Source organism: Magnolia sinica, chromosome 8 (genome assembly GCF_029962835.1).
Source record: "Magnolia sinica isolate HGM2019 chromosome 8, MsV1, whole genome shotgun sequence".
Classification (NCBI taxonomy): domain Eukaryota; kingdom Viridiplantae; phylum Streptophyta; class Magnoliopsida; order Magnoliales; family Magnoliaceae; genus Magnolia; species Magnolia sinica.
Genome location: NC_080580.1, coordinates 87849882 through 87868659, shown reverse-complemented (window position 1 = coordinate 87868659; position 18778 = coordinate 87849882). Strand labels below are relative to the sequence as shown.

The following is an 18778-nucleotide window of genomic DNA, read 5'->3' as shown; positions in this document are numbered from 1 at the left end:
CATACATTGTTGATTGGTTAGTAATTAGTTTAATCCTGTTGTTTGCTTTGTCTCCTGGGCATGGTTAGATGATGGAATCCATTCTAATTCATATACTATTCACCTCTTGAAAACTATATCAAAGGAAGTCTAGTTAAATTCCATGATTTCTGAAGCAGGCATAATTTCTCCCTGATCTCTACAAGTGGATCCTCTGAATCCCTAGTTTCCTTCCTCTGAATTCCTTAAAGTTTTAGATAGTTATTCCACAATTATTCCTTAAACTCTATTTGGTTTAGATCACATCTTAGTCTAGTTCTAGTTCTACTTGGTTTCAGATAACGTACAGGTATCAGTCCCTGTGGATTCGACCTCAGTCTTACCGAGTTTATTACTACATCACAACCCTGCGCTTGGGGTGTGAACATTAGGAAGCCCTATTGTTCACCATTGTCTCCTGGGCATGGTCGGATGACGGTACCCTTCCTAACCTTCATACATTGTTGATTAGTTAGTAATTAGTTTAATTATGTTGTTTACTTTGTCTCCTGGGCATGGTTTGGTGATGGAGTCCATTCTAATTCATATACCTTTCATCTCTTAAAAATTATATCAAAGAAAGTTCAGTTCGATTTCCATGGTTATACCCTTCAACTGGATGAAGATGGGACTTTAAGTTCAGTTGAGTTCTTGAAGCAAGCATAAGATCTCCCTGATCTCTACAAGTGGATCCTCTGAATCCCTAGTTTCCTTTCCCTGAATTCTTTAAGTTTTAGATAATTATTTCATTATTATTACCCAAATTACAATCGATTTAAATTTCATCTTAGTCTAGTTCTAGTTCTACTTAGTTTCAAATTACGTACAGGTTTCAGTCCCTTCGGATTCGACCTCGGTCTTACCGAGTTTATTACTACATCACAACCCTATACTTGGGGAGTGAACACCCTCTACAGGATCCTCCATGCCAGCAATGAGATTTTTAGAGGCAGCTCTTTGCTCCACAAGAATTTGGCCCACTCCATAGGCAGGGAGGGAGATCTGCAAATACTTCTAACCGAACTCACTGAGAACTTACCTGAAGGATGCAACGGCCAGAAAGAGGTGTCAGGTCCAGCCGATACGCTAAAACGCCCTTGGAATATATAGTCAATTGTCCTCTGGGGAAGGAAATTGAAGACCGATGAAGGTGGCAGAGGACCGGACATGCCTAGAAAGTCTCTGACTTGCAGCTCCCTCATAGCTTCTGGAATGGGAAAGACAGTGAGATTCGCAAGCGGGCCCAGACCAGACTAGTTCTCCGACCACAGCAGATAGGAACCCTCTCCTAACCGACACTGCGCAATAGAGGTGAGAAGGGAGAACTGGGACTGAATGCGATTCCAGATAGGGGAAGCAAAGCTGCATCTCTAGGGAGAAACAGAACACTGCAAAGGAGACTTGTACTTTGTAGACATGAAGAAGCCCCATAAGCTGTCATTTACGCATATACGATGCTCCACACCATCTTCAATCGAAAGGCTTGCATTACCTCCCGCAACCTCCTAAAGCCCAAGCCACCTTCCTCAATGGGAACCGCCAACTTTTTCCAATTCAACCAGTGAAGCTTGCTTTTACCCTGAGACCATCCCCAGAAGAAATTACAAAAACACTTCTCTAAGGAGAGCAAAACCTGTTGCGGAATATGCGCCGCTGCCAACGAATGGATGGGGGACACTTCCCAAAATGTGCTTGATAAGGACCATTCTACCCGCCTGGGATAGAATCCTAGCCTGGCAACCCTAGATCCTCCCATTAATCCTATCCAAAAGCGGCTGAAACATACTTGATTTAACTCTTCCGGCCGAGATGGGAACTCCCAAATAAGAAAATGTGGAAGAGGCCCTGGCGATTCCGAGCACTTCCTTAATCGCTCTAACCCAGGCTGTCAATATCTTTGGAGCACAAATAAGGTAACTTTTGTGGAGGTTGATGCATTGGCCCTAGGCTTCCTGATACTTGTCGAGAAAATCTCTCATGATCCGAAGAGAAGCTACCCCCCCACTAAGGAAAAAAAGGGTGTCGTCAGCATAAAGGAGGTGGGACACCCACGGGCAGCCTCTACGGGTTTTAAAAGGAATTCAACGACCTTAGTCCAACAAGGGCCGAAGGCCCCGGCTAAGAGCCTCCACCACAATAACAAAAAATGCGGGGGAGATAGGATCGCCTTTCTGAAGACCTCTGGTAGATTCGAAGAATCCAGTTGACTCCCCATTCACTAACACCGAGAACCAATTATTGCTCCAGCAATTTTCAACCAAATCCACCCATCTAAAACCGAAGCCGAATCGGGAGAGAACCTGCTTGAGAAAATTCCATTCGACTCTATCATACGCTTTTTCCATATCCAACTTGAGAATGATGTTTCCACCTCGGACCTTCCTGGCAAGGTCCCTGAAGAGCTCCTGACTGAGAGCGATGTTTTCTGAAATCAGACAGCTCGGAATGAAAGCCCCTTACTCTAAGGAGATGATCGAGGGAAGGATGGAACTTAATTTAGCTACCAAAATATTGGCAAAGATCTTATAAATACAATTGCATAGACTTATAGGTCTGTAATAAGAGAACTTCTTAGGGGATTGCATCTTAGGGATTAAGCAAATGAGCGTAGTAGTGAAGGACCTAGGCATTTTACCACCTTAGAATAGAAAGATGATAGCGTTCTAGATATCGTGGCCCACCACTTCCCAACGAGCAGAATAGAAGGCACTGGAGAAGCGGTCAGGCCCTGGCACTGCATCCGTGAGAATAGCGTCAACAGCTTTTTTAACTTCCATCAGAGTCGGCGGAGCCATCAGACCGTGATTCTGCTGCTGAGAAACAATGTGTGGGATGACCTAAAGAATCTGGTTGGCGTCAGAACTAGGAGAGGAAGTAAACTGACGCTTAAAAAAATTCACCACTTCTGCTTTGATTCCGTCGTAATCTTCAATCTCTTGGCCCGACTCTGATATGATCTTGCAAATAAAGGAGCGGCGGTGCTTTGCGACTATGGAGGCGTGGAAAAACTTTGTATTCCTGTCACCCTCTGCTAACCAATCAATTCGAGCATTTTGCTTCCAATAGATTTCCTACATTAATTCTAGCCTGTTAAGCTTATCCGCAGCTAATTTGATGTCGTTGAGCTGCTGCTGAGAGGGACCGATCGAAGGATCAGCGGTCTGGATGCTGGCCTCCAGCTCGCCCAGCTCCCTTTCAGCGTGGCGCACTTGATCAAATATGTTTCCGAAGACATTTTTGTTCCAACTTTTGAGATCCTGCTTCACTGCCTTTAGTTTAACAATGACATTATGCACCGGGTGCCTTGATTCGACCCTTGACTAAGCCATGCTAACCACCTGATGAGAGGATTCATGATGAGTCCACATCCTCTGAAATATGAACGGCCTAGGGCCAGTCAGAGCTGCTGTAGAGGGAAAAACCAAAAGCATAGGGACGTGATCGGAGTTGACTCTGGGCAGATGAAGAACTTGAAAGGCGGGGAAGAAAGCAGCCCAATTTGCATTGGTGAGGACCTTGTCTAGCCTCACCCAAACCCTGGAGGAACTTGCTTGATTATTACTCCACGTGAACCTATTTCCCGAGAAACCTGCATCCATCAGACCTGCATTGTTAATTGCATCACAGAAGTTAGCTGAGCTTGCTCTATCCAGCTGTCTCCTACTTCTTCTCTCAGAGGCATCTGAGACAACATTGAAGTCTCCACTGATTGCCCAAATACCATTCACCAAGGAAGACATAGAAGCCAGCTCAGCCCACAACTCTCTCCTAATAATTCTAGAGCAACTGGCATATACAAAAGTGAAAGAGATAGGGAGTGACACATCCTGCAAGCTAAACAAAATAGATAGAGATTGCTGAGACATATTTATGACTGAAAAAGGAACAGAAGATTTGTAGAAAAACCATATTTTGCCCCCAACCTCCCCATTTGAGCAGGATGAATGGAAGCCTAGGGACAAACCAACTCCCACCCTCTTCTCGTCGCCAAGCATGGGTTCGAGCAGCACAACAACCCATGGGTTATGATCTCTGATAATCCTCTTAACAGTTCTAATGGAGTGATGATTTCTGATTCCACGGACGTTCCAAATGAGGATCTTATCCATTTGACACACATCTGGAATTCACAGCCCTACGCCTTTGTCTGTGCAACCTTGACTCCCATTCCCCTCTTGCTAAGAATAGCTTGCTTTTGCTAATCTTCCTAGCCGATTGTAACCCCCTACCATTGACCTTTCTCTTTTTATTAAGTGTCAATATGTCCAGCAATTTTGTTGGCTTAGTAACACCTCTCATACCTACTGCGGTGTTTCTGTCGAACTCTATGTCTGCTGATTTGAAGAAAGTAGACAGGTCCACCGATAGATCCAATCTGTCTGCCTGGCTATCTGCCCTTGAACTGTAACAATTCGGCTGGTCCTCAATCCCAGCAGACTGAAGCTGAATCCCTGAGGAGGCCTTAGCTTCCCCGTAGGCTGGATCCTCAGCTGCGGTGAGGAGCTAGAATTCCACCTCCTTGTCTTCTTCACATCTGCTCTCACTGGGGTCCCAATTTCTTTCATCATCATCTGTCGAATCTTCACTAGGATGTTGATTTCCTTGAGTGTGTTGAAGAGGCAAGATGCTGAAGAGGTCAGGTAGACCGTGCCTATCCATCTCCAATCTGTCATCTTGGAAGTTGAGAGGAGAACTTCCCTCAGAGCGTGAATGAAACTTCGTTCCACGAGCTCAATGCCCAATTGGTGCCTCAGTTAATCAATGTTCTACTTTTCCTGTTCCATAGAGGTCCTCGTGGTATCATGCTGCTCATCACCCCTCTGCGACGGGCTATGAGGGTGCAGACGATCATTAGTGCTGCTAGGAATAAATGGGATCAAAGCACCTTTCATAGAGATGCTGTCTATGATCTACTCATCAGCTGGTTGGGCTTGCGAATCCATGGCGACACCTGGTTGACATTGACTATCCTCTGCTTCTCACATTGGGGTTGTAGTATGAGAGAGCAAATGCTCTACATTTGGTGGGGGATCCTCCGTTTGTAACAACGTACCCACGGTATGACTGATCTCATGATGAGGATGAGGTGGGGGCTCATTCGATGGTATCCCTGGGTTGGGAGTGTAGCAGTCGATCGGGGCCTGAATTGTGGCTACAGCTCCTGTGAATTCCACAGTGTCTTGGTTCGCAATGCCAGCAGGAACATCCAGATCTTTTATGTATACATCTTCCTCGTGTAGGTTATGCGAAGCTAATCTCGGTATAGATCCCTTTCCCTAAGTCCAGGATTCCATTTCAGCAACAATAGGATAAGTTTTATCTGTAACCTGAAGACTTAGAACCTGAATGAAGTTGATACCCAGGCTGAGGATAACCTTGATCCGAGCGTGCATCTGAAAGCGGCCAAATTTACTCATACTATCGATCTCTGTAACCTTACCGAAATAGCTCCCTAAATCAATGATTACCGCCTCCATCCATGCATGAGCAGGGATTCCGAATAACTTGATCCAGTGCCCCTCTCCACCTAGGACTTCTGTCGAACACCATGGGCGCACCGAAATAATGCCCATCCTGTCATGAAGATGGCAATCTCTCTGGAATTCCTCAAATTCAAGTAAAGATTTTAAAGTAATCAACAGCTTCATTGGGCCGATTCTGACAATGTCAACAGCCGCAGATTGGAATTTGGAATCTGTCATTGCAGCCGAGGCCCTCGACACTGAGACGTTCGGACTAGAAGTACAGCCTGCCACCACTAGACTGAGCAGCTGCAGACGATGTGCGACCGCTCTCGGGTCCGCACAGGATGTTGGTGACATGGCCGATGATGGCTTGGGTGAGGAAGGATTGTGAACAGGGTCGTCCCTGGATTTACTACAATGTGTGCCAGGACGAGAAGCTGCAACAACTGTTGCATATGATCCTGAAGAAGGCCTGGGATTGACATTTCTGACCTGCTGAGGATGGTGCGGAGGACTTACTGCCTTATTAGAAGCATTTGTGAATTGCTTAGCCCTAGCCCATTTAAGTGAAACGATTCTCCCATCGATCCGGCGGTCATGTAGGATGTCTTTGGCTGTCATTGCGTCCTGTTCATACCGAAAATGAACAAAGGCATATCCCCTTGGCTTGGATATCCCTGGGATAAAAGGGATGTACACATCTAAGAGCCGGCCGTACTTACTGAAAATCCCCCAAATGTCTTCCCTGGAGCAGTCGAAGGGGATATTTCCCACAAACAAACTAAAGCCTGAGTTGGTTAGAGGATGCGGATGATCGGAGTTAATGGGGAGAACTGAGTGGCAGCGTTGCAGACGGGAGACGCCCCTAACTCTTCTGTCCGAAGATCGCCCTCTCATTTCTCCACTCCACCCCTCGATGGTTGTCCTCTGCCTAGTGTCCCATTTGTTGAACTTATGGTTTGAAGTGTTTGAGTTTTTCTCTTCCTCTATCCAAGAGGATATTCTACCCATTTTTGCTGGATTAGGCTGCTGCAGTGGAAATTCGTTTTGGGTCTATGTTGTCTGCTAAGTCTTCTTGGCGGCTCTGTATCCAATTCTTCAGAGTAGGTGGGTCGTATATTCTTTGAAGTAGTTTGAGACAGACAATGCTACTATTTTGTTGAGTGCTATTTACTGTTTATTTTTCCTTTTCTTGAATCTTTATTATATTTTATACTCAAGAGTCTTTTAGGATTTTGTGGTTTGATTAGAAAATTAAAAATAAAAAAGAAGCTATAGTTCCCCATTGTGACCCAAGGTTCTCATTTAGATGGCCTAATCGTTTATCTTTTATCTTTTCCTATTTTTCTCTCGGGTTTGGGCATTGTACAAGGTGGAATATGATAGGTGGAGGCCCTATTTTTTTGTTAGCCCCCACCTGAATGTGTCATTTTTCTGATCGAGTTCAATAAATTCTTGTTTTGGAAAAAAAAAACACTCTACACAAAGCTACAACAAATCACTATGAATGAAAAAACACAAGAGATTGAAGCACTTATAATAATTCAAAACTCCTCTTTCTCCTTCTCAAGCCTTAAAAAATGTTTTTGCCCTCTTTAGAATAGCCTTAAAAACTCTTCTCTTAACCTTAATCCTATAATTATACCCATATATAATGTCAGACCTAGAATAAGAAACAATTCCATAATTCTGCAAAATCGCACTCTTCTTTCAATGGGATCGACAATCATCGAAGGCTCTTCAACAGGATTGAAGCCACCTTCAATCATATTGATTTGGACCCCAAAACAATCCAACTAGTAAAGAGAATAAATCAGGATTTTCTCAATGAGATTGAGTGGGCTATCGATGGGATCGACAGCTACTCGATGGGATCCAGTGGGGCATTGACAAACCTAGTTACAAGCAAATTTAAGACATTTAATAACAATCTCCACCATGTCTTCAATTGTCACGAACCACAACTCTATGCTCCATCTCTAATTGCCCCCATCATATCTTTACCATCGATGTCGCTTCTCGTGCACACTCCATCTTCATCAACCTTTCGCCGAACCCAGATAAGGCGAATATAATCGAAACTTTTCTATGGGAACAACCTTTATCATTATATTCGCCAAATTCACGCTCGTGTGGATATTATCTAGAGTGACACCATTTTCCTCAAGCACTTGTTGTATAAAATGGTGACGAACATCAATATGTTTACTTCTATAATAGTCAACTGAATTATTTGCCAAATTGATCGCATTTTTGTTATCACAATTAATTGGCACAACCTCTTGCTGAAGCCCTAATTAGTTCATCATTCCACATAACCAAACATCTTCCTTGAATGCCTCTGTTACTTCCATAAACTCGACTTCTATCGTGGAAAGGGTAATCACAAACCGAAGCTTCAAAATCTAACTGACACTTCATTCGCTAATACAAACGAGTAACTGCAAGTCAACATTATGTTGTCCACATTTCCTAAGTAATTCAAATCAATATAGCATATAAGCTTTCCCATAGATTTCTAAAATGTCAAGACATAGTCCGTTGTACCTCGTAAATAATGAAGTAGCCATTTCACTACCTCTTAATATTGCTTGCAAGAGTTTGACATGTATCCGCTCACAATACTAACAACATTTGAAATATCCAATCTCGTAAAGACCATGTCATACATCAAGCTGGCAACGGCACTCGAGTAGGGCACATGAGACATAAATCACTTTTCTTCATCTACAATGGAACATTATTCTAAAGAAAGCTTGAATTCAGCAGCATAGGATGTGTTAACTAACTTAACCTTACCCATCCCAAACTTCACTAATACCTTCTTAAGGTACTCTACCTGAGATAAATGTAACCTGCTCCTCTTTCTGTCTATCTATCTGTATGTCTATGCCAAGAATCTTCTTTGCAACCGCTAGATCTTTCATTTCAAATGTCAATAACAACTGAGTCTTCAATATATTAATCTTCAACATGATTTGACTAATGATAAGCATGTCATCAACATATAATACCAATAGAATGAATCCACAATCACTAGTGTTTTATAGTAGACACAGTGATCACATTCACTCATGGTAAACCACCGACTCACTATGAAAGTATCAAACTTCTTGTACCACTGTATAGGAGAATGCGTAAGTCCGTACAACGACCTTCTCAAGCTACTAACCTTATTCTCTAACTCATTTTCTTTTAACACCATTTTTTTTTGCTTTATATAGATTTGCTCTTCTAATTTCTATGTAGGAAAGCAGTCTTTATATCCCTATGTTCCAGCTAAAGGTTGTATTAGGCAAGCAGCGCAACACAAATCTAATAGATACCTACTTAGCAATTGGGGCAAATATTTCATTGAAGTCGATACCTTCTTTATGACCATACCCCTTCGCTTTCAACCTTGCCTTATATCTGTTATATTTCTTCTTATAAATTCACTTAGACCCGATTGCTTTATGCACAATGGAAAGCTTCACTAGCTCCCACGTCTCATTTTTGTATAAAAAGTTCATCTCGTCTTGCATCGTCGGCATTTACTTCTCAAAATTTAGATCATTCAATGCTTCCTGAAAGGTGGACGAATCCCCTTCATCTGTAATAAGAGCAAATGCAATGTTCAGGTCATCCTTTTTTTTTGAAAAGGATATTTTCATTCAAATAGTAAAAAGATATATAGAGAATGAGAACAAGCACCCATGATTCAGGCCCTCCCAAACAAAAGGATAGGAGAGCCTATCATAAGGGGCAACGTGAGGAAACAAAACAAAACTCTAATCCAGGGCAGGTCGGGGAGCAAAGAGCAAAAGAAACGAAGAAAGCCAGGAGTTAGGACCCCCTCCTAATACCGCCAAAGCTCATCCTATCAAGGAAGATGAGGCCCTTGGGAGTACAAGGAAGATCGGCATGGTTGAGAAATAAGACCGACTTCTGATGGAAACTCCCCATCCTGGCTAAGGCGTCCGCCGGCCCATTACCTTCTCTAAGAACATGCACAAACTTTATATTACCGGCTTTGCTTAGAGTGTAGATCCTGTTGATCCAGCACTTCCACTTCCATCCCGGGTTGTACCTACCCATGAGGAAATCCACCACCAAACAGGAGTCTAATTCCACAATAATGCTAGTGTAGCCCAAGCGAAGACAATGCATCAGCCTGTCATGGATGACCCAGAGTTCGGCTCTAGTGTTGGAGGCGACACCGTAGCCTTCATGAAAAGTGAAATAGAATTCACCCTTCTCTCCTCTATAAACTCCACCTCCCCCTACCTCCCTCAGGTTACCCCTAGAGGACCCGTCAACATTTAATTTGAACCAGCCCGCCGGAGGCCTTTTCCAAATAACCACCTAGGTTGGGCTTCTCGGTCTTGGCTGAATCAAAATTCCCAAGGCTACAAGGGTTGTGCTTGCCGAATCTATATGAGAGAAAGGAAGGCCCCATCTTTGTTTGGGTCATCCTTGTATCTCACTGGTAATCTTCAATCTTTAAGTAGATTTCTCCTCACAGGTGGCTACTACACCTGCTTTTGTACCTCTTGATGTTGCTTAGCCTCAGTCTGTGTTTCATCTTTATTAATTTCAATGTCCATTACTATTGATTTTCTTGACTCCTTATGGTCTTCCTAATGAAACAAAGAATCTCTATCAAACTTGGCGTTACAGCTAATCTAGATATTCCGTGCTATAGCCAACAAAGACACTTCTTAGTCATTTGGTCTAACTTATCTCTCTTAACTAACGGTACATGAGATTAAACATTGTAATAGCCCTAAGTAATTAATATCATGACAACTCCACACTTCTTCTACAATTTTACAACCAATCAACGTAGACGAGGAGCAATTCACTAAATAGTTAGTCGCGTTAACAGCCTCAGTTCATAACTCATTACCTAATCTAATGTTGCTTAACATGCTTTGGGCTCTACCTAAGAGAGTCCGATTCATCTGTTCTGCTAAACCGTTCTGCTCTGTTGTATGTCTGACTTTGTTATGTTGTATGATCCCTTCATCTTTATAAAAGTGGTTAAATTTATTAGAAGTGAATTCACCTCCATTATCTGTTCTCAAAACTTTCAACTTCTGCCCTGACTATTTTTCAACCATCGCCTTTCACACTTTGAAGGTGTCGAAAACATCTGACTTATACTTCATAAAGTAAACCCACACATTTCTACAATATTCACCTATGAATAATACAAAGAATGATAATCCTCCTTCATAAATAACAGGTGAAGGCCCCCATATATCATAATGTATATAATTTAAACATCCTTTACTAACATGTTTTCCTGACTTAAAAAATAACATTGATCGTTTACAAAATATACAATGCTCATATATAGTCAAATCAATGCTTTTAAATACAAGAATTAGGGAACGATAAGAAAGTATCTGCATGTCGTGCTTGCCCATGCGGCCTAGATGTGCATGCCACAAATGTGCCGATGTGGACTCCACCACAGACGTTGTAACTTTACCCGATATGGTATTCCCAATCAATATGTAAAGGTTACCATTCTGTTGTGCCTTCATTACTATGAGTGCCCCTTTTGAAACCTTCAAGACACGATCAAAACCGGTGATTTTTCACCTAATAAGCTCAAGAGTACCTAGGAAGATTAGATTCTTCAGTAAGTCAGGAACCTGTCTCACATTCGTCAGGATGCATTCCATCCCATTAGACATCCTGATGCGCACCGATCCAATTCCAACGACTTTACATGCAACATAATTTCTTATAAGTACTTGGCCACCATCATGCTTAATATATGTGGTGAATCAATCCCTATACGAGGTCATGTGGTATGATGCCTCCTATCCAAAATCCATTCATCACTGAGGTAGATAGATTTGGATGTAGTCAGAACATCACTGTTATCCACATCCTTACTCGACTCCGCTCTCCATTGGCCTCTTTTAGTACTTCATCTACCCTATCTCCCTTTTGGGCTTTAAGATTCCAATAAGCATTCTTCATATGCCCATGTCTTTGATAATTTCAACACTTCATCTTCTCCTTGCCCTTATACTTGGACCGTGAATGCGACAAATTACCCTTCTCCCGCTCTGAATTCCTTCCCCTAGTTACCAACACATCCATAGAGGAACCTACACTATTGTCATTCTTTCTCAATACCCTCAACCGAAGAGCTGAGATGACAATCTCAACATCAATGGTCTCTCTACCGTGGCATGCACATAGTGTTTAGGAAGCTATCGTAAGACTTTGTAAGGGAGTTCAACATAATTAGGGCTCGATCTTCCTCACTCATCTTCATTTCTATGCTTGTCAATTTGCGAATGATCTAATTGAACACGCTGATGCATTCGTTAATATCTGACCCCTTCACTATCTTCATATTATAGAATTGCTTCTTCATATGCAAATAATTTGAAAATGATTTCGTCATGTACAAGCTATCTAACTTCTTCTAAAGTCTTGAAGCGGTCTTTTAATCAAGGACATTGTAAAAGACATTGTCCACCAAAAATAGTTGAACTGAGGTTTTCACTCTTTCATCCAACTCTTTCCATTCTTCATTGCTTAAAGATGTTAGATGCTTCTCAACACCAAGGAGTGCTTGTTATAATCTTTTTTCTTTTTTTGGAAAAATAGTATTCAGTATTCCATTGCTCAACTAAAAGACTTTAACATGGGGGGGAATTTTCAGGCAAGTCCCACAACAAAAAGGGGGAAAGGCTTACCTATCGTGAGACATTCATAGACAAGACTCAAAAAACTAAAAAGTCGAACAACCCTTAGGTTTCCCAGCCCCACTTTATCGAGAAAAAGAAGACCTTTAGTCAATTGAGGGAGGGACACTACAGATTGAAACAGCAAGTGGGATTAACCATTGGTACCCTTACGGGTCAAGTCATCAGCCACACCATTTGCTTCCCAAGGGCAATGGGCAAAAGATACCTCAAGCTGGCTCGCAAGGTGTTTTATCCTAACCCACCATTTGCTTCCCAAGGGCTTGTTATAATCCTTGTTGAACTAAAAGGCCTCTCATATTCACCTCCCATAGTTCAAAGTTATTTTTCCCGATGAACTTCTCTGTTTCATACTTCAGGTTTGATTCCTTATAAATCGTCATGATGTCAATCCAAACTTAAATCTAAATGTACGCACTAATACCATTTATTGGGAATCCGCTAAAGCAAAACCTAAATTTGGGTCTTATGCGAATATGAAAATGTAAACAAGCAATCAAAAAGCATACACAATTTTACGTGGAAAAACCTTTGAGGGAAAAAAAACCACATCACAAAGCGACAGTGAATCACTATGAAAGAAAAAAATACAAGAGATTGAATCACTTATAATAATCTAAAAACCCCTTTTCTCCTTCCCCAAGTCCTAAAAAATGTTCTTGTCGTCTTTAGAATAGCCTTTTTTTTTAAAAGAATCCTTCATCATAAGGGTAAAATGTACAAGAGAGGGACATTCGGGTTAGGCCAAGAAAAAATGACCTAGAGAAAGCCTAGCATAAATAGCCATAGAGTGAAGGAAGAAAGAAAACCACAAAAAATCTGGAGCTGGGCCCTTTACTAAAAACACTCAGAGAACGAGACTAGACTAGCTCTAATAGCTAGAGATCGTCCTCACCGTCCCGAGCCCAGCAGTGTCCAAGAAGAGGAGGCCCCTTACCTAGGCCGGAAGATCCCTGGAACTTTGGAAGAACGCGGACGAATGGGATTCGCTACCCATATGGGCCATGCCATCCGCTGGCCCATTACCTTCCCTATATGTATGCACAAAATGAACCTGCTTTCTGAGCTTCAATCTCTGAACTCTGGCCAACCAATATCTCCATTTCTAGTTCGGAAGGACGCTATCATTTAGAATTGCTATCACAAGCTGTGAGTCAGATTCAACTACCACTTTGGAAAGGCCCAAGGAGAAGCAAATAGATAGCCCATCATGCACCATCCTTAGCTTCGCTCTAGTGTTAGATCCAGATCCATAACCTTCCGAGAAAGCAAATATAAATTCGCCCTTATCACCACTGCATACTCCCCCACCGCTAGAGAGCCCTTGGTTACCCCTAGCCGACCCGTCAACATTAACTTTAGCCCAGCTAGAGGGGGGTCTTAACCATTTCACTATCAAAGAAGAAACTTGGGACTAGTGAGTAGAGTTTGACCCCCTGTCCAGGTTGACTTGAACTGGTAGCTACCTTAAGCTGTTGGGATGGGGAGTGGTTGGCCAGCCATGACAACCACCTATTAACATTTATAATAACAGTGGAAACTAAGGTGGGCCTACCGTAAACCTGGCCCCATTTCTAGATTTCCAAATCTCCCAAATAATAAAGCACGAGACTAACATCTACAGCGAAGAAACTTTCCCATGCAACGAGGAGACGCCACCATCGGTTCAGTCTGACTTCAATTGACTCAAATCCCCCGATGAAGACATTGTCGACTCCAAAATATTCGCGGGTTGTTCTAGAAGGGAAACTATCTATGAAGAGCTGCAGAGAGGACTCGATGGAGGAGCCTGGGGTTGAGGCATCGACACAACACTCACATTTGGACTCCAGCTGGATCCCATGGCCTTGAATGGCCTCATCTACTGGGACCGCTCTCTAGAGAGCACGCCATACTAACAAGGATATTTTTGGGGGAAGCTTGGGATGCCACACCCATCTCGCCAGATCTTTGCGAGGGCGGCTGACCCTACTGATTTTCTAGGCTGAGCAAACTAAGAAGTCACCAGAGGGAGTGAATGGTAAAATGCATCTGTCCGGACCTTCCGACAGGCAGAAACCCAGATAGAAGATAGTGTCTACTATGCTTTAAGGGAGAAAATTGAAGGTCGAACTAGGTGAAAGTGGGCCGCTCTTGCCCAGAACCTAATTTACCGAAAGAGGCAGCAAGGCAGGCGGAACTAAAGAATTAGCTAGCTGTAGCAACACCAATCCTGTCCAGTTATTAGCCCAGAAATTGCAGTCGCCTTGACCCAACAGCCATTTGGATTTGTTCTCCACAATTGGCAGCAGATGCAAGATCTTTCTCCATAAAGGGGAAGCAAAGGTAGCAGGGCCTCTCAAGCCAACTTGGGCGAGGTCCTAGCTGTATTTTGCATTCATAAAAGAGCTCCATATATAGAATTTCCTTGGCCTTAAATTTTATCGCCCAACCCAGTTTTAGCCTGAGCATAGTCAGAAATTCATCAAGCCTTCTAATTCCCAACCCTCCCTCATCTTTGGGCTGAGCTATAGTCCTCTAACTCCTCCAGTGCAGCTTCTCTTGCCTTCGTTCCAACCCCAAAGAAAATTTACAAAGCTATTTTCCAAAGCAAAAGGAACCTAAGTTGGGATATGCATTGCCGACATAGAATGGACTAGGATGCTCCTCAGGACATGCCGCACAAGCACAGCCCTTCCAGCCTGAGAAAGGAGGCGCATCCGAAATAGGAAACTCTTCTCTTAACCATAATCCCTCAATTACACCTATATATAGTGTCGCATCCGGAATAGAAAATAATTCTCACAATTTCTCAAAATCGTGTCCTTCTGTTGATGGGATCAAAGCCACTTCTGATCATAACGATTTGGATCCCAAAACAATCTGGCAAGCAATGGGAATAAATCAAGATTTTCTCGATGAGGTCGAGTGGGCTGTCGATGGGATCGGCAACTGCTCGATGGGATCGACGGCTGCCGAATCTATGAGATTCCATCATATCGATGGTCAAAAGTCCATTTTTTTTTCATTTTTCCTATAAATAGTAAGTTTTAGTTTGATCATCACTTTTGATTCTTTGAGTTTTCGGAGTAGTGCCCAACTTGAAAATGGCTTAGAAAGATTAGGTGGACAACGTGGTTACGCTAAATTAGACACTATTTTTGGCCAAAAACCATGAAGTCTAGTAGGAATCATGACCATCTATAAATAGTAAATTTACTTTTTATAACAAGTCATGGTTTTAGGGAGTTTGTGTCTAAAACTCCGTCCTAGGTTTAGACTCATTATTTAAAGGATTGTAATTGCATTTTTATCATCAATCAATTTATTTTCAATCTATTAAAAATTATTTCTATTTTTATTCCTCATAAATTTGAGAACTCTCTCCTCCATGGATCTGGAGTAGTTATCCCTAAGGAAGACGGTACTAATCAACCTCGTCACATCCCTCTGTGCGTCAAAACAATAGCAGCTGCAAACCTGCACAAAGACTTACGAATAGCACTAGTGACACCACATAGGATTCCCCCACTAGCAAGAGAAAACAAAGGCTATCGACATCAGCTGACCCTCGTAGCACCTAGGTCATTCAAATCATCTTTTCATGCTAATTGGAATAATTTTAAATGGGTGACCCATCTTTTTTCTTTTCTTTTTTGGTTTAATGGGTCCAACATGCACCCTAGATAAATGATTCAAATATACGTCCCAAAGATAAAGATCTCAAGCAAAATATAAAAAATCTTCCAATTTTTTTAAAAAAAAGGACTTGAAAAAAATATTTCCTTCTACAGCTAGTGCCACATCATTAAAAACTTCCGGTATGAGAGGTAGGTCTTTGGCCAGAAGTGTCAAGGCCGCCTCTCGTCATCACCATCGCGAACCCGACCGTACGACCAAACCCCCTTCCACCAATCTGCATCCTCACCTCAACAGAACAGATTTCACTTTGTTTGTTGCCAATATCCCTTTCGATTGTTCCAGGGAAGACATTTGGGGCATTTTTAGTAAGTATGGCAAGCTCTTGGATGTTTACATCCCTTCTCTCCTAGGGATTTCTAAGCCAAGGGGATATGCTTTTATCCGTTTTTTATATGAGCAGGACGCAGTGGCAGCTAAATACCTACTGAATGACTGTCGGATTAACAGTAGAATCGTCTCGATTAGATGGGTCAGGGCCAAACGATTCACCACCGACAATGTCAGGGTACGCATTCCCCCTCACCAAGCTCAACCGAGCAGAAAGGCAGGTCCCCTGCCTCCTACAAGATCGTACATGACGGCAGCAACTTCTTCTCAACCTGTCCCTAATATCAGGAAAATCAGGGATGTCGCAGATGGCAATCCTTCTCCGCCCTCTCCACCAACAACCATTGCGGACCCGACAGCGGTCGCGCACCGACTGCATCTCTTGAGCCTTGTCGTGGTGGGATGTACCTCTAGTCCGCTCATCTCTGTGTCGTGGGCCACGGCTGCAATCAGAGACTCCAAATTCCAAGTGTCGGCGGTAGATATTGTCTGAATCTCCCTGTCGAAGTTTCTAATTACCCTAAAATCTCGGGCGGAGTTTGAGGAATTCTTGAGGGACAGCCCTCTGCATGATAGGATGGGTATTATCTCGATGTGCCCATGGTGTTCGACGGAAGTCCTAGCTGAAGAGGGGCGCTGGATTAGGCTTTTCAGAATCCCGGCACATGCATGGATGGAGACGGTAATTATTGATTTGGGTAGCTATTTCGGTAAAGTCACAGAAATAGACAGCATTAGCAAATTCGGCCTCTTCCAGGTGCATACTCGGATTAAGGTAATCCTCACTCTTGGTACCAATTTTAATTAAGTCCTCTCTTTGCTGGTTGCAGATAGAACCTTTCCCATTGTTGCTGAATTGGAACCTAATTATTGAGGGAGGGGGGTGTTACCCCCTCCCAGTCAGCACCGCAGAACCAGCCCGAAGCATTTGTATGTACAAAAGAGTGGGTGGTCAACAGATTTCACAATTACCCGGCCGCTCCTACTCCTGTCGACTCTCAAGCAAGTGATAAGCCACATGGTCAAAGGTTTCTAATCAGGCCCCCCTGATCTGTTATACTATTGACCCAGTGCTAGACGACGAGGCACCTCCACCTCAACCTCATCCCATAAGCTGTTCGGATGTTCCTGCCCCAATAGTTATTGAACAGTGCACTCAATGCAGCCCTCTCCCAGCTGCCACGACCCCATGTCATCCCAACATCTCTGTTGTTGTCGCTACTAGTACCATTAATCATGGTATTGAACAGCACTCCACCCCACACTCTACTCGGTTATTGGGTGAGGCGCAACAGGTTGGGCTGAAACCCCATACAGATAAGGTAATGCTGAATCTTGATCAGGTGAGGTACCCTTTGGGTTATCATATCCCTGCTAAGTCTGCTCAACACTGGGGTGAGACACATTTTCGCTCACGCTCCGCAGGATGTTCTCTATTCCCCTTTGATGATGGCAGTTTGGAGATGAATAGAAATGATCTAGCTGAACTTTTCAGCATTCCACAAATTCAACCCTGGAATGGAAAACAGCAACATTCAACTGTTCCTGCTCAAGGAACTGAGAGGCAGTTGGAACTCGAGGAGAAAATTGCTGAAGAGGACTCAGAGATGAAAATGCAGTACTCTACCGCAGTTGTACATCCAAACTCCATTGGTGCTAGGAGCTTGACTAGACTCCAACATCATTTGGCTGAAGCTGGCGAATTGCCGCTATTTTCCCCGCCGAAGGCTAGGGTCCAGGAAGGCAAGATTGAACTTCAAGTGGATCTGTCTCCTTTCTTCCAGTCAACTACTATAGATATGGTTGGAAACAATGGTGGTAACGAGTCGGATCAAAACATCATGAACAATTCAGATCATGATCAGCTAATTATACAAAACCTAGAGCAAGGTGAAGTAGGATTGGAAGGTGAGCCATACACAGGAAAAGTGCTTCACAGACTGAAGCCTGATAAAAGTAGGCAGGGCACAACAGGGGGGCAACAACCTGCAAGGAAGATTCACATTAGCAAGATTCCTTTCTCCAGAGGATACTGGGAGTCGAGATTACGCAGGGCGAAGGGCTGTGAATATCAAAGGTGTTACGAATGGATAAGATCTTAATATGGAATGTTCGTGGAATAGGAAACCAACGCTCTTTAAGAACTACGAAGAGGCTTATCAGGGATCATAACCCCTGGATTGTAGTATTACTTGAACCGATGCTCAGAGACGACAAGAGGGTGGGAGTTGGCTTGTCTCTCGGTTACCACTCTTCCTGTTCTAATGGGGATGTAGGGGGTAAAATCTGGTTTTTCTGCAAATCCTCTATCCCTTACGTAGTTATTAATATGTCTAGTCAATCTCTATCTATTCTTATTAACCTGCAAGAAGTGGTCGTCCCCATCACCCTAACTTTTATCTATGTCAGCTGCTCGAGGATTCTCAGGAGAGCTCTGTGGGATGAGTTGGTTGCCATGTCATCCTCAGTGAATGGTATTTGGGCTCTCGGTGGGGATTTTAATGTCGTCATGAACTCCTCTGAGAGAAGAAGTAGAAGCCAGCTGGATAGCGTTAGTTCAGCTGATTTTTTCAA

General features: G+C 43.1%; 1 protein-coding gene across 1 annotated transcript; it reads left to right on the top strand.

The window, feature by feature from the left end:
• Positions 1 to 15998: 15998 nt before the first annotated feature.
• Positions 15999 to 16697, top strand: LOC131254364 (serine/arginine-rich SC35-like splicing factor SCL28). Its single transcript, XM_058255354.1, has one exon. The coding sequence runs from the start codon at positions 15999 to 16001 to the stop codon at positions 16695 to 16697; it is 699 nt and encodes a 232-aa protein (XP_058111337.1).
• Positions 16698 to 18778: the final 2081 nt, after the last annotated feature.

Bases quoted from the DNA above. Each gene is read 5' to 3' on its own strand.
- LOC131254364 (XM_058255354.1), top strand. From the start codon at position 15,999: ATGAGAGGTAGGTCTTTGGCCAGAAGTGTCAAGGCCGCCTCTCGTCAT.